The sequence below is a fragment of the Marmota marmota genome, unplaced genomic scaffold (assembly GCF_001458135.2).
Source record: "Marmota marmota marmota unplaced genomic scaffold, marMar, whole genome shotgun sequence".
NCBI lineage: Eukaryota > Metazoa > Chordata > Mammalia > Rodentia > Sciuridae > Marmota > Marmota marmota.
The window spans coordinates 30,505,232-30,529,694 of NW_026000142.1; the positions used below are offsets into that span (position 1 = coordinate 30,505,232).

A 24,463-nucleotide genomic window follows, 5' to 3' on the forward strand; every position below is an offset into this window, starting at 1 on the left:
GCATAGAGAGATTAAATACCTCACTAAAGGCCAGACAAAAGTAAGCACTGGAGTCTTTCTAGTTTTAATACCATGGTGTTAACCTATTGCCTCTATTACTGTACGTCTCTTGAAGTATGGCTTGAGCTCCACTACTTACCGGTTCCAAGAAACAGGACATGGTATCTACCATCCGCAGCATTCACTCGGTCCACAGCGATCTTCGTATACTTGTAGTCAGTGCCTATGCGGACAATCAAAGGCCGCCTGTGGATTGGGTAGATGGAATTGTACATCAGAGGATGGTTCCGAATGAAAGTGACAACATCATCAGGGAACTCCTTGGTGGTTCGCATGTTGGGCGTAAATGCTCCTCCTGGGCACTAAAACAGAACAAAACAAAATATATAGAGAATGAACCAAGTTAATAAAAATGGTTACTCTATTTTAGTAATAACTTGCCGCAGTCTGGCTGGGCACAAATGCCGCAGTCCAGCTGGGCACACAATCAGGAGCCACCAAACAGCTTGTAGATTCAAACAGCAACTCTTTATTCCCGAACTCACACCAGCTGTCTACAATCACGTTCTGGGGAAATCCACGTTCTCTGCCCAAATCCACCCCCACTGGGCTTCTGTCTCCCAAAAAATACAGTCTGAATCCTGTGAGAACTCAAGGGGAACTCAGGCAGCAGGATACGCCCTATTCCCAGCAGGAATAATCTTAAACCTTAAACCTGGAACCTAAACCAGGAACGCCCTAAACCCGATTATCCTAAACCGGGAACACCCTAAACCCGGATCCGCCCTGGTCCTTGAGCAAGGTCACCTACATGCAATGTCACTGCAAAATGTCCTATTTCCACGAGTCCTTCCACTAAGCAACATGGGGTACGCTGGCAAGGAAATTGTCATACCTACTTGGCTAATGGCTCCCAGCATCAACTGAGATCTCTTTTTCAAAACATTTAAAGCTCCAGTTGTTTAAAGTGCATTTGCTATCCACTGAGAAAATAAAATTATATACATATATATAGAGAGACAGCTATAGATATAGATATATCTGCAGAAAATTAGTATCCAACGTGTTAAATTTGATCATTGAATGAAGCTAAGTCCACAATATCTACCCTATTTGTTTTCAGAGAGGAGCTGTTGCCATAATATTTACTGTTTTGATCTGTCATTTTTATGTTTCTTATTTTTCACCTTGACACTAACATGATATAAAAACCAAAATTGTGGACAAAATCTAATGGTTCTGTTGGTTAATATCAATTAGATGGCCATTATCAAAGTCAATCAGTACTCACATGTAAGAGTTTTGCTCCATCTGACCTCTAGTCCTAAGAGGAGGTGATCTCAGAAGTTGGAACTTAGGTTCGATATGGTAAATTAGACCTGAAATTCTCCTCTGGAAAAGACTCCAGTCATGTTCATTTAATGCCCTACAAGCCCCTACATGACCTGGCCTGGGCCTACCACACCTATTGTAGTTCTTGCTGTACCTGAACTTCCAGCATGCTTGCCCTCCCGGATTTTGGCTCCTGCTGTTGTTCCGCATTGGTCATACTTTTCTCCAGCCTGTTCCAAGGCTTTCTCTGTGGCCTCATTTAGTTATCAGTTCAAAAGTTACTTCCTTTAAGGTGATGACACACAAAAGTAGCTCCCCCACTCCATCTCTACCATCTATCTCCTTAGCCTATTTTTCTTCAAACTCTTTCCCTAACAGTATGTTACATATTAACTGCTTGTATCTCTATTATCCATTTCTCTCTCTTCAATGTAAGCTGTGTGCTGAGAATAACTGGATCTATATTGTTCATTGTTCTCAGACCTATAACAATAGTGGTAACAGCAGATATTTGACCAAGAGGAGTTGAATGAGTGGAGTACATGATTCATTCTATCTAGCCTGCAATTTTGGTACAAGTGCTATATGAAACAGATTCTCAACTCCGCCCAGGAGAAGAGAGATTCAGAGCATCCATTTCAAAGGGGCAGACAGAAAGCAGTAATGAGATCTAAAAACAGACTGCTGGGCAGCTTCGGCAGTTCTGGAAAGGAACCCTGACAAGGGCTTCTGAGGAGAAGCTTCCTAAATGTAACATTAACTAAGGCCAAACTTAAGAGTAGTATGGGAGCTGCTGAAGTTTGAAACTTAAACTCCCTCATTAACTAGCAGCTGACTGTGACGTTATATGAGCATTGCCGTTGAATATGATATTTTAACATACATAAACCTTATTTACCTAACCTTATTAAATGCTTGACAATATTTCTACTTACAGAAACAAAAATATTTGAGTTTTTTTTTTTCTTGAAATGCATAGCACTCCTGTTGTAGTTTTCACTATCCTCATTACAGAGTTTTAGAGTAAAAGGGGAATAAGAAAGCCAGCTTCCTGATCAATAGCAATGGGTACAACATCAGTAAACTGCAGGATATAATGGGGGCTGTTACCAACTGGACAGTTACACCTTAGCCAAAGGTGGCTATGGTCCCTTATGATCAGCTATTACTGCTATTCAGGAACATAAGCCTAGTGCTGCCAGGTTTCACCAGATGATAGAAATGCAGAATGCTGTGTGAAATTTGCCAAATCTTTAATTGTTGACTCCATGAAAAAGGAAAACAACTTTGGGGTTCAAACAAAATATGACAACCTCTAAGTTGAACCCTTAATAGCTATCTAATGGCATTAGTACTTTTGGGTCAGTGTTGCCAGACATACTTGCATTTTCAAATACATCATCAGATTACTTGTATGATCTCACTTCATTTAGTCAGTATCAGCATGATACAATTTTCACACTAACTTGACCAACTGGCATTACTAGAACTTTTTTTTTTTTTTTTTTTTTTTTTTTTTAGGACCAGTAAATCTAGTTCTCTTTTTTGAACAAAGACTCAGAGAAAAATTAAATGGCTTAACAAAGAAGACACAATGATACAAATAATAATAAGGAGCCTCATGCTCCTTATTCCGTTTTCTGTAGTTCATATGTATTTCTTTTAAGGAAAAGCATCATATTTAAATAGACATATTTATAAATTCCCCAGAATGAAGGGGAAAATGAGGACAAAGAATTTAATGAGAGGTTTTTCTAAGCTGGTAGATGTGCTCCATAATTCTTTACAATATGGAATTATGGGTGTCTTCTACTCTCATTCTTCACACCAAGTGGAAAAAGGGAGATACATTGCCTACTGAATGAAAACATGGAAAGAACAGTGCATGGGCAATTTAAATGGTTCCAGACCTTCATAAAACACCACTAATTACAGTTTGCTAGGCTGAGACATCTCCATAAATATTTGCAAGCATTCTCCTTTGTAAGTTCCAGAAAGATCCAAAGTTAGTGTATATTACTAGGCAGTTTTGATCATTTCCAGTTAGTACAGATTGGTGTATGAAGAGCATATTAAGTTATCAGTATCTGATATCTGCTCTTTACTCAAAGATAATTGAAATTCAGATACAAATTATGTCAAGATTGCTCAAAACCACAGTTTTAATAAGGTAACCCTAATAAATCAAATCAAATACATACTTTGCATTCAATTACTCCCCCTACATTTGATACTTTTGTTGTATAATATTCACAATCAACTTCTTTCTTAGGAACAATGTCTCCTAGCATGAGTTTATTTTTAAATTGACAAAAGAATTAATTTTTATAGTACTTATTTATTTCATTAATTCACGCATAAACTGTGCAGATAAGTTGTAAAATGATGGATCAAATGGTGATGAGAACAAAAATAGATTTACCTTTTGTGGACTCTATCTGTCTGGTAAATTTGGCTTAGTATAACATTCCCAAGTAAAAATCAGATGTGATTAACTTTCTCCTCATCTTATGATAGAGCACATGTGTTGAAACCTCCACTTCATGTAACATTCATAGTCTATCATAAATAAAACCCTTTATACATTAATTAGGCTGGTGTCTCATTCTTCCGAAGGTTCATTTTACTCTACAAATAGCCAGTAAGCAATTTTGGTTAAACTGTTCCTTTAAGTGTTTGCTTTTATTCAGTCCTTCTTTCTTTCTGTTTGTCAGCAGTGATAAGCAGCATTTTTTTTCCAGTAAAGACATTTTAAGTATTCTTAAAGTGTTAGATGAAATGCTATGAATAATCATGTTAAGGAAGTATCAATAATGATTGTCCTTACCTAATTCTTTCCTATATTCCTGTGCCTTCTGATTCTCCACAATGTTCTCCTAAACTTCACATCTATTAAAGTTTTCTAATAATATAGTTACATATTAACATATGTGTGTGTGGTCTTTCTTTGTACATCCTCTATTAAAAATGAATTTGGATATGCTCAGTACAGGAGGGCTAGTAAGAAATTGCTGTTGATTTCTAGACACAAATTCTCAAATAACAAATTCAAAGCAAAACTACAACTAAGAAACAGAGTAATAATATCAGACAAATACAAAATAAATAACAGAGCTTAGTTCAGTATCAACTGTTGTATATACTTAAGAGCCAATATTTTTAAAATGAACTTTGAACAGTGGAAAACTTCAGGCTGCCAGGGTCAGTGCAGAAGTTTAGAGATGAGAACACAAAGGTTGAAGTATTTAGGGAACTGTATGTAATTCCTGGGGCACTCAAGCAGATGGTTCTGCTATACTTATAAATACATATTAAAATTGAACACTTTTATTAGGTTCTGTTTTAAAAGGATATGCAGTATATACAAAAAACTATCTTCTGCAGAAGGTTTATACATGTTGCAACAGAATAAAGTAATATGTAAGCTGGGCCAGGGAGAGAGCCTGCAGTCTTTGGCTGCCCTTCCCAACATACCAAAGGTGTCTTGTTTCTTCCACAAACTTGAATTACTTATGGAAAAACATTGTGACAAAATTGGCAGGCTTCCTCCTACTGACTTGAGCTTGCTGATTGGGCCTCTCCTAACACCACTATCAGCTCTGCTTTAAAAGAAGCACCTACAGGGAGCATTAGAATGAGGGTATAGGATTTCTGCCAGTGTCATTTCTCTAAGAACACAGTCATATATTTATGGGGTTGACCCGGCAACCAGACTACTGTGTCGGGAAATAAAGTACCATGATCACAGTCCACCGTTCGCTGGGAGGACTTCAGAGGCAGCATTCTTAACCCAAGAGGAGACGGAATGCTTTGGGGCACTTGGCTGCAGATCCTCTGGCTACATGAGCAGGAAGCCCAGGCAAGAGACAGATCCTGGCCACTCTGAGTCAGAGAGCTGACTTCATGGTGTTTTGCTCTGTGAAGGGTGGAGGGACCAAGTCTTGAGGGAAGGATGCTTTTCCAGGAGGAATGCCAGAGGTCACTCCTCCACCCTGCCTTTTTTATTCCCTCAGGATCACTCAACTGACAATTTTTTGATTTAAAGGAGCTGTTCTGGTCTCAACACCAGATGTACGAAACCACATTATAGAAAAATGTCTGACATATTGACTACTCCCTTTTTCATGGAGTCTGTTCCAGATGTGTGTCACTAAGCCCTGGCTTATTCTACACTGCTTCAGAATAGGGAAGAGCTAAAAAAAAAAAAGGAAGAAAAAATGAACAGAGCGACTGTTAGAAGAACTTTCTAATTTAGCATTGGTTTGTTGTGTTTTACTAAAAAAGGCTGATCTATTTGCACATTTTGTAGAATGTTTGCTTCCAGACAAGAGTGGTTTTCTCATTATGAACCAGAGCACTATTCTTATGGTAAGGTAGCTTTTAAGTTTCCATGTGGATAAAGAGCCTGATGAGAGGTGAGGACAGAGATGACTTTTCTTCAGGAAAACAAAACAAATAAACAAACAAAACATAAACCCTGATTTGTAGCATATGCCAATTTCCATGGTGTAAATGCTCCCATCATGGCCAATTTCAAATTATTACTATAAAGCTGGGCATGGCAGTGTATGCCCGTAATCGCAGCAATTGGGAGATCTGAGTTCAAGGCCAGCTTGAACAATTTAGCAAGACCCTATCTCACAATTTAAAACACATAAAAAGGTCTGGGGATATAGCTTAGTGGTGAAATGCTGCTAGGATCAATCCCCAGTGCTGCAAAGAACATAAACAAAACAAAATTCAAACTCAAGTTACTATGGTGATGTTCTTAACTAAGAAGAGATGCAGGTAAAGTAATATACTTAACATAATCTGTTCTTTGCAGTGGATACAAGGTGTCTCCAAAACTCTCTAAAGGATGACCTGAAGCTTCAAACCCTGATTTAACCAGCATAGTCATCTTTCTTCTGTTTTGTTGGTTTGTCCCAGGGTTTCAGGGTTTCTCCAAAAGTTTTTTGTTTTTAGTGTTTTGTTGTTGTTGTTGTTGTTTGCTTGTTTTTGTTTTTTGACTGTTGTTGTTTTTAGTGGAGGAGATTAATTTTTTTGAGTTTATAAATCAGTTGCTCCTTTACTAATCCCATATATACATGTTCAAAAGAGTCATTGAATAAAGTATATTCAGTAACAACTACCTCTTAATTGTCTGTACTAAGATGAAGCTATGATTAAAGCAACTTCAAAAATATGATATGTCCTTGAGTATGGTATCAGTGAGCCTTCTGGAAATGAAATACTGTGAATGGAATAATGGGAGCCTTTCACTTGAAATGGGATTTGGAAGTTGCTCAGCATTTCCCCCCTCCTCTTTTCTTTTGTCATCTTTAATTTATCCAACTCCTCAACTTGAGGAACCCTTAAGTGGCTATTTCAGTTCTTTCTTTTCCTTGCATTATACAAAATAAACAAATGTTTTATTCACCTTCTTTTGAGCTGTGAGCATAAAGGAGAGACGATTTAAAAGAATATTGTGAATACTATGATATGATGCTACCAATATGACTATGACTTTTAAAATTGTAATGTTTTGAGAAATAAGCAGCAATTCTCATATTTTTCCCAAATTAAAAGTTAATGATTCTACATAAAATACATATCAATGATTTTTTTCTTTGAGATGCTGGAAAGGGAACTAAACTCAAGCCTCTTAATTTTAAATAAATAGTCTCCTTAAATGTACGAAAATAATTTTCCTATTGAAAAGAAAAAACGTACAGCAGGATAATTTAAGACAATGATAAAATAAATGAGCAAGTAATACATTACAAATACACTCTAGTAACATAAAAATAAAGTGACTCAACAAATAAAAATTACATGGGGTGAATATCTGAAAAAATATTGTTAAAGGGAATTTCAAGTTAAAGTAAAAAGAAAAAAAAAGTTTTGTCAACAAAATAGTATGCTAGCTATCTTTTTTGATTTAAATCTTTCCTGTCCTCCAAAATTTATAATATTATTCTAAGAAATGCAGAAATATTGGAAGATTATATTTCTCTTGAATATCAACTGAATAACATCTTTCAAATGATGTTCTATATGACATGTTACAGATTGAGACACTAATTGATATTCTAAAAAGCAGCATAATTATAGCACTGGTGAAAAACAAACAGAAATTTTTTAAACAAGTCCCAGAAAAAAGTTCAAAACTGGTCTGCAAATGCACTGTTTATAACTCAGTTGGAGAAATTAGTCTTAAATCTATCCTTTACTATTATTAATATTGCATGATACAGAAACATCCACATGCTTCAAAAACAGGTGATTTCTTATTAGAAAGTTGAATATGGTTAAAAAGTTCTAATTTGCATGTTGTTTTATACTATATAACCATTTTATTTGAATTATACTTTCACCTGTATTGTAATTATCTGCTTATACATACCAAACATTTTGTCTAAGGAAAATATAAGACATAATTATTAATTAAATACATGCCTAAAATTTGAAATATCTCCCTGTTATCTCTAAATTAATTCTCATATGGTTAGTCCTCATTAAAACAGATGAAATTTCTTAATACATGAAACTGTTGTGAAAATCAATTACCATTCAAATTCTTAGGTTTCCACTGAAAAGTTACCACTTTCAAAGTTACATTTACTATGCCATTATAATTATGAAAATTCTTTCCTGTATGCCTTGCATAGTTATTCTGAAATCTTAATGAGATCTTGTTAGAAATAGCACTTACAAAAAATATACAGAGCACTCTGTAACATATATGACATATTAGTTAAATCCCAAATCAGAGAATCCTTGAGCTGAAAAATTATAATGAGCATACCTAAGTCTCTACTTATATTTAGTAAATGTCAACATGATATTCAGATCTTGTTCATTTTTTTTAATGCATGATGACAAAGAAACTTTCCTGGATACTTACAGTTCCAGGGCGAGGGTATGGAATTCTCCCCTGATAGGAAATCAGCTGATGATTGGGCCCTTCTTTGTGGGCAAAAGGCCCATTAAACACAGTCTGTATATCAGATAAATGATACACACACACGGCTGAACCTTTAAAAACTGAGCTGTAAATAAAACAGAAAGAGTCCACGTTATTTTTATAATGTATTATAATTTGAAAACAATGGTAAAGTTTGTGAAAAAAGGTTTATATAATTCCTCATGGAAAATTTGAACACTATGGTGCACATGTGTGAAGATGAAAAACTACTGTTTTGAAATAAGACATTGATACATAAAGCATTAAAATATTTAATTTATCCATGGAAGTAATGGATATTAATAAGTTATTGAAAAGTTCTCATTGTTTCTGAAAAAATAGGATAAACAAGCTTCTAACTAGTTTATCTTAAATACCACCAAAGATTTACTAATAATTTTGTTTAAAAATATTAATGTGAATTATTATTTAAATGTGAGAGTGTTCTCACATGCTATCCTGAATAGTAGTTGAAAAAGCCTAACTGGTCATTATTTATACTCTCCCTGCTATTCACACATACAGAAAAAGGGGATCTAAGAAAGATTTATTAAATTTCCTTTAGTCAATAAAAATATCCTAAAATTTATTTAAATCCTTACTATGGCAGATTGACTGAAACCAACAATTCTCTGACTCACATATTTATTTGAAATTAGATGCCCAGTGGAAAAAGTATTGTGTTCCTATGAAAATAAACAAGATACATCATTATTCAGTAGCATTAATAGTCTAAAATTATAATTTTGAGTTTTTCAATATTAGAGCTATTGAGTATTAGGAAAAAAATAACTAGGGAACTGTTCTTCCTCTAATTAAAATTTCTTAAGATTTGGTTATCCTTTTCTTTGTTCAGTTTTTAGTGAGTTAAACTACTTCTTTGCTTGACAAAGAGTTTAAGCACATCTTGAAGGACATCGTTTTTGGACATCTTAGGAGGCAAACATAAACTATTTAAAATCAATATTTTTGCAATTTTCTTTTCCTTTTAATAGCTCATGGAAGTTTAAAATTATACCATGATTTAACCCTCTTAAAAAAAGAATGCTAAAACCATTAGATCTTTGTTTTGTACTTGACTTCTGATAAAAAGGACCGCACACATCCTGCATTGGTTAAGTAGTCACAGCTGGAGTACAAGGCTGAAGTCAAAGTAACATCTCTAGTTTAAAGTTAATAAACAGGAATATGTGCAGGAAAGAGTGAGAATATGAGAAACTCTTGAAATATTTAATAACTGGTATGGGCATCCCAAAAAACCTAGGAAACGGTAAGTCTATTTGGAAATATATAAAACTATGTCATATTAACATAAAAACCGTTTTCCATTTTTGTTAGTTTCTAAGTATTTGTCACCATATTGTTGCAGAAAATTATTTTCATAGAAATGACAATTTTTTCCCAGATTTACTAAAGTATAATTGGATACAAAAAAACTTCACATAATTAATATATGCAATTTGGTGATTCTGGGCCTATGTCAACACCTGTGTTACCATGGCCACCATCCGGGTAAGAAATATATCCATTGCCTACAACAACAATGCCAAAAGTCTTACTGGAATCATGAGTGTTGAGATTATTTTCTCAAAAATAAAGTAATGTTATATATTTCATTTCTACAGTGTCATTCATATTTTCATTTCTTTGAGAAGATAGCTTATGATCATTACAAGTACTCTGTAAAGAATATTTTAAAATATTTGTTTAGATCAAACATGTTTTGGTAATCTGGAAAAAGTAAATAAAATGGGAGGACTGCATCCAAAATACTATGGAAACATAAAAGGTGAAGAGAAGAATGCTTTCATAATAATAATACTGTTCAATAAAGTTTAGTGTTAAACTCACAAAATATAATTTTTTAATGATTACCTTGATGTTGTAAAAATGCCATACACTAGTGTTGTCCTTGGATTATCAGTTTCCAGCAGAAACACATCCTCTATAAAATGGAAAATGTTATTCTTTTAAATTTCCCAAATATTAATTGCTTTTGTTTCAATTATTTTAAGAAAACAGAAAATTTCAACTATCAAAAGTACTATGAAGAAAAATATTCCTGGATCATTTTTTATAATTTGGAAATAACTAAATGGTAAACATGTGGTAAATTAAATGTTACACAGACACTAAAGGGATTTCTGAAGACTGAGTCTCTCTCTGTGGAAACCATGCTAACAAAATAATATTAACTGGAAAAAGACACAGTGGTATATAATAAAGATTATAATCATGTAAGCCATAAACTATATACCAAAATAGAAGAAAAGGTTAACGATGAATGTTCCTGACGTAGCAAAAGCTAAGGAAATCTTCTTGTTGATTCTTAGCTTCTGTAATTTTCTAAACATTCTTTAATGATTAAATATTAGATTTTTAAATTAAAAAAATATTACAAATCTTAATTTGTTTTTAACCTAGGGTAAGAGATTAGAATATGAAAAAAATCATAGTGACTTTTTAATATAAAATATTATGGCCAAAATTGACTGTGATATTTTTATTTAACGAAGCATTCCTCTATAAGACATTTAAAATATATTAAAGCAATGAGAAAGGTATGCGTATCAAAGTACAGTAGTCAGTAACAACACGAAATTAAATTTCTGATAGAAAATCCCAATTAATAATCAATTGCAATGAAGCTTGGTTTTAATGACAATTTTACAAATATGATACTTGCTGATGAATATAATAGATGCATTTATTATAATTAATAATGAATTTATAATTTTCCAATAAATAAATAAATTAATAAGCACTAATATTTCTATATGTGAATAAATGCTGACAATGTCTAGCACTTGTCAGAAGAATAACACTGAAGCATGAACACTTGCAAATAATTTGGAGTAAAATAATGAGTGATCAGACTACTTCACAAAATGATACTTAAGAATTTTTTGTAGAAAAGTTGATACAGAAAATATTGTTGGCATGACCAACTAAATGAGTTTTGGGAAGAAGAACTATTTCAATTTTAAAACTACTAGAACCACTGAATTTTTCTATATTGTAATAGAGTTTGTTATTTATCTCATCACCTGCCTCATAATATGAGAATAATCAGAGTTTACATTTTAGTGAAGACAAAAGAAAGGTCATTTAAAATGGCTCTTATTAAAAATAACATCAGGATGCATACAAAGTTACTTCTTTTAAAGAGAACTGTTCCTTGGTAGAAAGGAATCAGAGTGTTCATTTTATTTGACCTTAAAGTATACTCCTCCTTATGTCATGCCTGGGATACTTGGTCTCAAGGTCAACAGCACAGCTAAGATGTGAGCACAAATCTATTTTCTACTCTTCTCTTTTCTACACTTTTCATTCAAATTCTTTCTGTCCATTGAGCTACAACTGTAAAAATGTGTATCTGTATTCCTATCAAACTGATCTTAAATCAGAATACCAGATACTCTAATACATGAAATACATATTCATTTGCAAAAATCCAAACATATCATTACCTATACAGAAATCATATAGGTACACCCCCACGTTTATGCATATACACACATTCATTCACATATTATAAAACTAAATGTTTCATCAGTGCCCTTGAGCAAACTAGATTAAGAAAATACTTAAGAAAATACTTAAAGAAATTTATGAATGTTATCCACATCATTGGTTCAAATTGGCACATTATTTATGCTGAAAAGATCCATGGAAGATTCACCCTTTCCTGAAAGGCTATTAAAATATATGAACCTTACAAGTTCTCTGTCAGAAACATTGTTCAATCTCACACCTAATTACCTAATTCATCGAAGTGTGTTTCTGGGCCATCTTCATCTGTGACTGAACATACCAGCCGCGCTTTTAAGAAGGTGGTCCACTTGTTGACAAGGCTACGCAGCCCACCAGTGTCATTCTAAAATTATTTTGAAACATAATTTAGATTTCTTCAGAAAATAATGAAGTGCATTATAAATTCAACATGGACTCTGATTACTTCAGGATTTATTATAATCTGAACAATGGGAAAGTTAACCATATTTGTCCATTAATAAAGGAAAATATTTAAGATTTATAGTACCTTATAGAATAGCTATAGTTTGTCTATATTCTCTTACAATATGGAATCTTCTAGATATTAATAAATTAGAATAATAACTTATGTCCTGACTTTAACAATTATATATTCATAAAATATATGTAGAGTGAATAATTTTAATTTGATTTTTCTTGATAACACACTGTCTTTGATATAAACAAACTTTATTGTACACAGTGAGAGTTGGAAATTCTGTTATAGTTAAGACAGTGGATATATCTTTATTTCAAATGGTCCCATATAATTCTGTTTTCCCCCCTTCATTTTTCTGCATGGTCACTTATTGTTTTTATCAGATGCTTGACTACACACATTTCTCTGACTGAGGCAGCAGGAATGGCATTTGGACCATTCACAAATAGTTTCTACTATTGACATTTTTTCCTGCATCTAAATGACTTTTGCTTTTTCTTCTGGCTTTCCTCTCTTGTTCCAAATGATTGAGAAACAGCTGAGTCCTGATCAGTAGAATATATGGAGATAAATTTAATACTAGAGAAATACTTTTTTCACAAAAGGATACTACTAAAAGTGAGTGTAATATTATAAAATTTCAATGAGAGGACATTATGGATTTTTTTGAGTGCTATGTATACTGTTGATACACAGAACATTTTGTTTACTCCATAATTAGAACTGCATTTGCTCAAGCATTTATTGATTTTCAGTATTATAGACAGTTCCATAATAACTTTTGTTGAGATTCAATTGAATTTTATTCATAAGAATTGTTTTGTTTCTTTTAAAATAGATTATGAAGCTATTTGTTTGAATATTAATATATTGAACGGGTATGCAAAAATTAGTCAAAACTGTTCATTTCTATAAATCCACAATCCAAATATTTCTCTGATGATGTTTACTGAAACTGGGCATATTTATCTCTTGTGGCTGACACAAATAAACTTAATATTAAATGTCTTTTCTCAGTATTTTATTTGTAAAAGTTGATTTAAAATACTTGAAAATAAACTATTGGGAAAATATTTACATATTTTGGAGACTTTCTTCAAATTAAATAATACTTACAGGACAAATTCTAGCAATCATGGAATGAATCTGTTTTGTGCTCCTGTTATTGTCAGTCAGCTTTTCTTTGAAGAAGAAGTATACCTTAGCATCATTTGGATCAGTTCCATCAGGAATGACATGTGCATCCACAAACATCGGTTCTGAAAACAAATAGAAAGACTATATATACTCATGATGAAAACCCATCTACTTTTCTTCCAAGGAGACCACAGGCACATGTCTTTCCCATCTTTGGTACAGAAGAATAATTCAATGTTCACAGACAAAATTTCAAAAACCAGTATTTATATTCACTCAACATACCACATCAGGAATGTCAAGTACCACAAAGTAGAGCTATGATAGCTCAAAGTATTTTTTTTTTGTCTGCAATACACTTTAGAAATGCAGCAAATGCACAACTTCTTTGTGCACCAATGAGTTTCGAAAATTGAAAAACTTTTCTATTTATTTCCAATGGAATCTGATGGGTTGTTTTATTGAAAAAAAAAGTTTGTTTTTAAAGTGTGGTTTTCAATCTAGTGCACATAAACACAAACTCATTGAAGTTGAATGAGGATTTGGGTCTCCAAATTCTGAAAAACACATTTTTTTTCTTAAAATACAGCAAATGAAATGAAGGAGAAACTTCTGAAGGAAAAATATATTCATTTGAAGACATACAGGGTTTCTTTTTTCAAGAACAAAACAACTTTTAGAATACTCTATTTCCAGATGTACTGGAAGAATAATTTGAAGAATAAAGTGAACAATCAATGCTTTCTTGTGCTATCAGTGAAATAAGATGCTTAACTGTGGTGATTCATGTTTCACTGAGCAATGCTAAGTGAAGAGACAAATTTAGAGTCAGCTAGAAATTTTCCTCAGGGGGAAATGACAAAGGTCTTAGTGGTTTCTTCCTCCTTTAAACAACAGCAACTGATTGGAATCATACAACAGAATCAAATGCACATTTTTTTTATGTGAACTCCATATGACTTCAAGAATTGGAAACAGTTGAACAATGAGAATCACTGTTATCATATCTATGATTTCTATAAAATATTAGTGAAATTTGGAAAAAAATATGAATTTTATAATTTTTGAATCTAAACATAAAACAAATAGGTAGAATTCCTGAATATAACTTATCCATTATATCACTAATTTATGATGATTTTTACTTTAGGATTTATTAAAATGCATAAGCATTCAGATGAAAAAAAAAAGCATATTTAATTGTAATAAGTTACCATTCAATAGCTGGAGAACATGCTTGGGTATTGGCATGTATGATGAGTGTCACTATTGCTTTTAATTATTCATATTCCTATGACAATTATATGATGGTTAATAAGATAAGGAACTGCCCATTTATACTAAATATTTTAAATCACAGAGTACAGAATTATGATTGCTCATGACACGGCCTAACATTTCAGTTTATAACTATTCTTCTAGGTCCACAGAACTAATCTTAGTTTAAAGCAGGATACCAGAGAAAAAATGCTTAAGATGTTTTCTTACCACTCAGCCATTTGGAATTGTGTTGATCTGTTCTGACTGCATTCCTCTTGGTTAAACTTCGAAAAATAGCAGCATCTGTCCCCATGAAATCTATATACATTCCTGAGAAAAGCTCCTCATCTATGAAAAGGTAAAGCAATGTCAACAGAAACCTAAATTTTTTGAAGCTTTCTTAAAATTCAAGGAAAGTTTGTTAGTAGAGCATCTCAAATATTACAGAATGTTTGTAATGGTTAATTGGATTCCACTGTCTTTTGAATTAAAAAAATGGTAAATTTTAATCTGTTTTTATTATTGCCTTTATGATTAATGTATGTATACACAAATTTTTAAAAACTGAAATCTAAAATAAATTTTTCCTATACGAAATAAAAATTTCTGTCTTTACTTAATCTTACTAATTATAAATTATATAATGTGTATCATAAATAGTAGATTTATTTAAAAATAGCTTAATTAATTGCTTTCCTTTTGTTTTTTTGTTTTTGGTACCAGGGATTGAACCCAAGGGTGCTTAAGCACTGAGCCACATCCCCAGCCCTTTTTATATTTTATTTAGAGAGAGGATTTCACTAAGTTCTTAGGGCTTCACTAAGTTGCTGAGGCTGACTTTAAACTTTTGATCTTCCTGCCTCGGCCTCCTGAGTTATTGGGATGACAGGTGTGCCCCACCATGCCCGGCCACTTTCTTCTAGTAAGTAAAAATAAAGCAGAAAACTTGGTTTCTAATTTTGGCAACCACTAACACACTGGGAATGAGGGATGAATCATTTAACACCTTGACTCTCAATCTTCTCATCTATAAAATATGAAAACTGGATTATGATCTTAAAATTGCCTTGAATATTAAAAAATTATACGATTTTACCAAATGCATTGAATACAATTGTTATTATTATTACTTGATGGCATGGGTCTATGTTAAAATTTTCAAAATAGTATTAATGATTAAAAGATTTATTCATTGAAAATGTATATTTTGACTTATAGGACTGGAAATTTCCTAGTAAAAACAGCATTTTTTTTCAATTGTAATTTAGTCATTAAAAAATAGAATATAGTGAGAATAAAGAAAATATATTCAAAAATTAAAATTATTTACTGTTATTAATAGTCCATTTAGATGTCTAATCTGTATAATCTACCACATTTAACTTAGTTTTGAAGACCCATATTACTTTTTATCCTAATAAGAGAAGTCAGCCTTGCACTGGTAAGAAATAAGAAGCAAAGCAATCCTTGAGTATAAAACAGTAGCTAAGAATCTATTTTAAAAAGAATCGCCTTTATGAAGTCTATCCCACTGAACTGCCATGCAGCAGTTCTTTGACTGATGTTCTAGGATTACTCTCTTGGCTACCTTCAGATTGTGGTCATTTTGGCAGGACTGGAACATTTAAAGCACTCTAAGCTCACTGTTCAGTAATAAGCAAGACTAATAGGACAAAGATAGAATGGAGGGTGGAATGTGTGGAATATGTGATCACCAGGTTATGAAATGGACCCCTACCAGTGAGCAAGCTGGTGTGGCAGGGCTTTTGCTCCCCAGGTCTCCTTCCTAGTAGGGACCCAGAATCCATGGAAACAGATTACATAGAGATAACAAAAATGTGCATGAAGGCCTTTTTGAGCAGTTCAACAATTTAAAATTCTAGGAACATTTGTATGCATATATACACATAGATTGACTGTTAAATTGAGATATCTTTCCCATTTTTGTTATAACCAATTTATCATAAACCTTGGATTATAAATTCCTGCTGTTCAACAGACTGATTAGCACAACTACTCATTACCATATATGCTTCAAGATAAAAAAGAAAAAGACACTCAAATATTGGTGTAAGGCTTATCTAATCCTATTATATACCATTTTAATAGTTATATCTCTAACTCTAAATAAGCTCATGTGTCTGGTTGGCTATACTTTTTGTTTTAAATTTGCAGTTATTATAATAGGTTAGCAAAATTTTAATCATTTTTTATTACTAAGAAATATTTAGTTAATGTCACTTAGGAAGGAGTTTTGTCCAAGAGGAAGGTTTTATGTTTTTGTTTTTGTTTTCCTCAGATTTTTTTTAGGGTTCTATGCAAAGATAAACTTGTATCTTTTAGATTTTATCCAAATACATTATGCCTTCTAATTTTATCTCTGATTTAAAAAATCTTCATGGATTTTTGTTTTTTTTTTTCTTCATGGGTTTTTAATCATAGGTTCTATAAAAGTTAACAACTGACATCTCTGTTGTCCTATATCAATGACTAAAAATTGCAAAAGAATATTGAACTCACCACTAGTGTGATGTCCTATATTGTGACACTTTACATTCTAATTCTTAATGCTTTTTGGTATTTAATATATATAAGTGTTTTAGCCAGTCTGTATTATTTAGTGCATTGCAGTTGAATAGAAACAATAAAACCCTGTAACATGAGAAAAATGAAATGACCATGCAAATATTGGGGAAATTTTCACAGGAATAAATAAATGGACAAATAAAATGATAAATACAAGATTATAAAAAATCATATTTTATTTTTTATTTTCAATTTTTAGTTAAGCAAATTATTTAATGTCTTTCCTTGATAATACAAATTGTAATGTTAAAAATATTAAAGGATAATGTAGGAGCATGAGCACAAGAATTCAAAATCTGTCTTTGAAAAATCAAGAAAACCAATATCAAACTCTCATTTGTAAATAATTCCAATTGCCTAGGGCAAAACTATTAAAGGGCTTATGATATTTTATCAAGAAAATTTATATTGCAATATTCTAAGCATTTTTATTCTAAACAATATTCAATAAGAGAAACCCAATTATTACTATGTTAATGGATCTTTGAAATATATTTTCATAGACTTTAATTTGAAGTAAATGAAAACTATGTATTTATACAAACACACACACACACACACACACACACACACACATATATATATATATATATATATACATATATATAAAACTACTGTTATACACATCATATAATTTTTATCTTGTATTCTAAAAGTAAATAAAATTTCAATACTAATGGAGAAAAGACTTTTCAAAACACTGTTATTATCAAATAATATTTGAAAACTTAACTGGAAATATTCTGCATCAGACATAATTAGGGAGTTATAGTTTCAAAGCTTTTGAACTTTTGTCCCATTGATATACTTTTGGCTTCTCCTTGCCCAGTTTGAATGACCATATGGAATTAATTTACTGGTTACTTTCAAGCTTACATTTAACTCAGTGCTTGGTGTACCTGTCTTAATTTAGTTACCAGATATCAGAAAGAAAGATGGGCTTCCTAAATACATGAATCAAGCAAAATCTGAACATAGTAATTATTTTTTCACCTGTTGCAGTGTCAAAGGATGGAATTTTACTACTGGTAATACATAAAGAAATCAAAGAGGAAATGTCATATTCTATACAATCACATACTGAAATCTAAGATTTGTCATATCTTAGATTATAAAAATGTTTTAATTAACCAGAAGAGAATGTCTTTTAAGTGGGTCACGGAAAGCCATCCAATGATGGATGTTCAAAAACAATCTGTTAACATTGTATATATTGGCAAGTGATTGGATCGGCTCTTAACTGACATTTTCTTAAAAGTAAGAAAATGGAAAAAGAACCACCAACTCCTTTTAGTAATTTTTAAGCCAATTCTCAGAGATGTCTTTGGCTAACAAATTACTTTATTCTCCTTTAATTTGAAAGAAATACCATATTTAATTATTTATAAAAGGACTACTAATACATGCAAAAAGAGGATATACTTAAACTAGTAAAACAAGTAAAGAAAAAAATCAAAAACTATTTTGAATGAATGTTAATATCATGTTAGCCTTCTTTATTATTTTATTTCCCTCTTTTATTTTTTACTTACTGATCATAACAGATACAGTGTTCACATTGGGGTTGAAAGAGCATCGTCCTTTTCCAGATTCACACTTGGAGTCAATCATGAAAACTTGGTCCTTTGTTGTAGATAAAACAGAATATGATAATAACATTATAAATATAATGAGATATAATAAGAACAAGTTATTTAGTCAAAACAGTTGTTCTTTAGAAAAACAAAGCCTCATTAAAAACAATATGCTTTCTACTCGGTTGCTTATGCCTTCCCAATTTACTACAGTAAGACCTACTTGTCCTATAAAAAGAATCCATCTGTAAACTAGAAGCCAACCTCAGCAGGTCTGGCTCGCAACCTATTACATTTCCCATAGAGCTGATCCAAGCAGGTGTTCTCCTCAAATCAACATCACCAAAAATCACTTGAAAATCAAGGATCATTATAAATTTGACTAGATGTGTTGAACTATAGCCAGAAGAAGAAAAATATCCACAGAAGAACAATGTAGGTAAGGACTGAAGTATTTCTAAAATTATCAAGACATTTTTTAGAAAAAATAAAATTTTATGTTGCCACTTAATTTTGTTCTATAGAACACTTTATAAGATTCAAATTAACTAATAACAAAATTAAAATAGGTCATGAAGTCATTCATTTTTTTTAACAAAAATGTATTGAGCATTTCCCTTCTGCCAGATGCTTGTATTGGAGATACAATAACCAAAATACACAAAACTTTGCCATCAAAGATTCTGACAAGAGTATCCTGAATGAGGAAAAGAGAAATTAAAGAGAAAAAAATATATAAGAAAAATATAGAGTATGTTAGATGGTGTCCAGTGCCTAAAAACAAAATTAAGCTGATAAAGGAAGTTGGGAAGACAAGAAATAAGGGACAATAGGTTTAATATAAAATATGGATGTCAGGGAAGACTTGCTTAGGGGGGACATCTGGTAGGTACACAAATTTACCTTTATTTTATATAAATTTAGCACAAGCAACTAATAGAATTCAAAGGAATAAAAAGTTCACTTTTGTAGGCTGCATGATGAATGACCTTAGTTATTAAGTTAAGGTTTTTGAAAATTATTCTGAAAAAAGAGACCCATTATTATTACTTTTTGCATATGAAAAACAAAGAATCAAAACTCTGATCCAAGAAGGTTTGATGGTATCTTGAACAGTATGAAGAATGGAAGTAGAATATACAATGGATTAAGGAAAATATTTTATTTGCAAAGGTCTGAGAATTAGACAATAATCTGACATGTCAATGGTCATGGTAAGAGCAGTAGAGATGTAAAGAATTTGTATAATCAACAGAGAGTGGCAATCAATTAGAAATTGGATATCATTCGAGAAGATTAAAAAATATAAAAAACAACCTGAAGTTTTGATTCCTTAAAAAAAAATAAAACTAGTTGATTTTTGTTAAAATGAGTTTGATATACTGTTGGACATCCAGGAGGCAACAGGAAATTATAAAGCTTAGAAGAAATCATAGTACTCTAAGCTTAAAAACATGATTCTCTTCAGTGGATTCATGCTAGACATGATGACAAGATTGCTTTCCCAGCCATATTAGTTAGAGGGGTAGAATTCAACTTCAGTCTCCTAGTTACATCTGCTTTCCAAATGAAATAATTATAAATATGAGGAAAAACAATAAAATTTAGAAAGCCTAATTTTGTTTTAGAGTCAGAGACAGGTTTTAGTAATAAGTAAGAGTTGGCACTGCAGGAATTGATTAGATTTTTCAGGTACCATTTACACTAATATATCCACTAAGACATGAGAAGAACTATTTGTTTTACTTTGAGGCCAAACCTTGCTTTGAATTTCATCTTATCTTCAAAGTCACCTTGTATTTTTCTTATGTTCTTTCTGTTTTTTTTTTTAAATATATACTTTTATTTTATTAACTGAATCCTTTATATTATCATCTGAACTACCCTTTGGTTCCTCTGGATCACAAATGTGGACCCTATTTTTCAAAGAATTACACACATACTCATCAACGTTTCTGATTTTTCACCTTCTCCTCAATTTACTTACATTGTGTTCCAACATCAGTTGTTCTATGGAACAATTTTTGATGAGATCTTCAATGACAATCATAGTATACAATTGCCTGAACTAGTCTGGAGGGCTCAGTGATCTCCCATCTCCCAAGTACTTGGATTAAGAAACAACACTTTTCAAACTTCATCTCACTTGGGTTCTCAATAGTTTCCAAAATTGGTGACCACTTCTATCTTTTTAAAATAACTTATTTTTCTTCCTAGGACCAACACATTCTTGTTTCTTCCCCTTCTTCTCTGCCGGCTTCTTTGAAGTTTTGTTTTCAAGTCCATATTCCTCCATGTGGCCATTAAAGTTAGTAGATCCTCAAGTCTCCAATGCAGCCATTCTCACGCTACACCTTCTCTGCTTGATTAAACTAACGCTTTTATTGTATCTAGTTACTCTTATAAAATATTTTTTCACACATCTTTATATCAACCTCACATTCTCCTATACACTTCATAGTTCTAATTGGGTCTTTCTGTGGCATCTCAGACTCAACAGACCAAACTCAGACCATAATCCTTACCCCTAATTTGGTCTCTTCACTGTTTGTTACCTCAGTTCATAGGAACGAACAATTAAAGCTGCTGAAAACAACAACAAAAAGTTGCCATCAGCATATATTTTCTTTTCCATATTCAAATTCTACCAACATCACCTATACTACTCTATAATTTGTGCCTCTTGGTCTCCATTGCCACCATCTGAATACAATAATCTCTTTCTTGGAATGCTACATCAACTCTCTATATCAACTAATCTCCCCAGACTTCTTCCAACCTCACCCTTCACACCCTAAATAATTTGTAACATGACAACAGAATTCTGTTTGTGCCATTTCTGCTATTTTTTGCCAGTTCATGCCATTTCGTGCCAGTTACTTCTTTGATACACACAGAGAAAAACCAATCAATGTCTTCAAGTTAGCCTATGAATTCTGACATTATTTTAATTCATTTTCTTTAACTAAATAGCATTTGTGGTTTGGAACAATAAGAGAAATGGGGCCAGAATGTAAATAGGTAGTGAAAAATAAGAAAGCATAACAAAGTATACCATGCTCATAGACACTGACAAATACGTTGAATAATATATTTATTTTTTTCCAAGAGTTTGTTATAGATTAGTCCAGGAGAAGGCATACTGACAGAGTCAATTTGGCCATTGGGGAATCTTGGTCATTATTCAAAGACTTTTTGTTAATGTGTGTACTTGAAATGAAAGTTATATTAGCAAATATTTAATAAAGATATGGAGAAATGGAACTTAAAACTGGAAATACAGCCCAGAAGTCTGAGAAGCTTTGTAATGAAGAAAAGGAAGAAAAGGGCGGTGTTGAATAAAATTGGTGATTTTAAGGAAAAGGAACATAGTCCTATTTTTAAACTGCAAAAAAAAAAAAAAAAGAAGTAAATTCAGGGGAAAGGGAATGAAAATATGAAACAGTGAATGAAGAATACTGATCAAAGAACTCTTATTGATAAAGAAAGTGCACAACTTTTCTTCTAAAACAGGAGAAAAGCTATAGAAAGGATGCCTGAATGAACTAGTTTGGCGATTGGTCTGCTTCAACAAGCACAGGAATAGGATGCCTGTGATAGTGTTGATCAGTCAAAGGTATCTGTATGAGCTTCAGTGGTATTAAATTATTGAAATAGATGTTATAGAAATATCTGATGAAATCAACCAGAGATGAAATGTGTTAATATTTCAAAATTTTTCAGCCATATTACTAATAGCTATTTTTTCTTCATGTTTTACTCCTTAGTTTGACACCATGGTTTACTTGTGTTGCTTTATCTTTTTTTATCTTTTTTTCAGGAACAGAAGATAGGATTAAGGACAAGGGATAGAAGAGAGAACCATGGCTAGGTCTCCATGTAGCAAGGATTCTAGGCTCTTTGGATGAACACTGTTGAAATGTTCTAGGACAGCTCTGAATCAGACTGAAAATAATAGGAGAGTGAGAAGTTATAATGAAATGGTAGAAGAATCCAAAACTGAGGTAGGCTCATAAAATATGCTCTTACAACCAATGAATTTCTGTGAAGATGGGCAGCTGAAATGGAAGGTGATTGATGGCTCTAAAGCAAAATTGAACGATTAACAACTGCAGACCTAACCTTTTCAAGTTGGTTCTGAATATATGAAAATTGTGCTATCTTAATATTAACACAGGGTGTTAGCAGTGGTTCCTACCCCCATTCATTACAAAATACAAAACAAACTATGAAGAAGGAGAAGGAGAATTTTCTCAAAATACAATGTTGTTCATCATGTGATAATTTTATGATAGGAGATCCTTCATCTCAGAGAAAAAAAATATCCAATTTTTGATAAAGTTTTGCAGTACTTTACTCACATTTTAATTTATATGCTGTACTTTTTTTTAAATTTTTTTTTTATTGGTTGTTGAAAAACATTATAAAGCTCTTGACATATCATATTTCATACATTAGATTCAAGTTGGTTATGAACTCCCAATTTTACCCCAAATACAGATTGCAGAATCACATCGGTTACACATCCACATTTTTACATAATGCCCTATTAGTAACTGTTGTATTCTGCTACCTTTCCTATCCTCTACCATCCCCCCTCCCTCCCCTCCCATCTTCTCTCTCTACCCCATCCACTGTAATTCATATTTCTCCTTGTTTATTTTCCCATTCCCCTCACAACCTCTTATATGTAATTTTGTATAACAATGAGGGTCTCCCTCCATTACCATGCAATTTCCCTTTTCTCTCCCTTTCCATCCCACCTCATGTATCAACAATGCTATGGTAAGCTTTTTGACTATTACTATAAGGCAAAGGTGATTGTTAAGGTAAAGATACAAAGCTTAAAAATCCTAACTCTTTATATACCTAAATTGTCCCTCAAAGTGTTCATATATTACTTGAGAGACAGAATTAATTCATGGAAAAGCTTCCCCCATGGAAGCCTGTCTTGAAGTGAAGCTAAGGTAGCAAAGTGATTAAAATTTATTTCATGCTGGTTTTCCAGAGCAGATCATTTTTTTAAAACAGACTTTCCAATTAAGACTTGAAGTTATAGTAGACAATTTGTATATGGAAAAATGATTTTATTTGAAATCTGTGCTATGAAACTGTTACAGGGTGGTTGGTTTGTACAGTGACTGCATGGACTTCGAGGCGTGTCTGACAGATTGCAGACATGTGATCAGTAGTTTATTTAATCAATTGATCACAGGCATGTGGTCCTCATGACTAGCTCAATGCAGCCAACTGTATTCTTCCAATAATGCATAACTTTATTTTTGCTTTAAGAATTTTAATATTTCATAGCATCTTGAATGATATTTGGAAAAGTCTCTATTGGGGATTAAATTACAATTATTCAGTTGTTTTTAAATGACTTTTTAAAAAAGATGTGTGAATCACATATCTGAAAAGGTAATTTAATAATAAGGGAATAGTGAAGGATTGTTGTTCAATTTTATTAGTATTAAAGTAGATTAATTCTTATTAAAAGAAAATATACTTTATGAAGCATATGAGTAGAAATATTTATTTTTTTCATAAATATACTCTCTAAAATTGAATTAAGTCATTATTTAATAACTGAATTTTTTAAAAAATTAAGCTCCATAATTAAACTAAATAAAGATAGTTTGAAAGAATTCATTTTTA

At 32.2% G+C, this 24,463-nt stretch overlaps 1 protein-coding gene across 2 annotated transcripts in view; it reads right to left on the bottom strand.

Annotated features, from left to right (window-relative positions):
- The window catches only part of Sema3c (semaphorin 3C), a 170,160-nt gene that overhangs the window by 44,026 nt on the left and 101,671 nt on the right, over positions 1 to 24,463 (bottom strand). For both annotated transcript variants that reach the window (XM_015488413.2, XM_048786230.1), the window contains 7 exons: positions 18,767 to 18,857; positions 14,877 to 14,996; positions 13,368 to 13,510; positions 12,041 to 12,155; positions 10,154 to 10,223; positions 8,219 to 8,363; positions 140 to 362 (listed from right to left, as the gene is read on the bottom strand). In XM_015488413.2, coding sequence (XP_015343899.1) covers positions 140 to 362; positions 8,219 to 8,363; positions 10,154 to 10,223; positions 12,041 to 12,155; positions 13,368 to 13,510; positions 14,877 to 14,996; positions 18,767 to 18,857 — 907 coding nt within the window. The remainder of the gene's footprint in view (positions 1 to 139; positions 363 to 8,218; positions 8,364 to 10,153; positions 10,224 to 12,040; positions 12,156 to 13,367; positions 13,511 to 14,876; positions 14,997 to 18,766; positions 18,858 to 24,463) is intronic.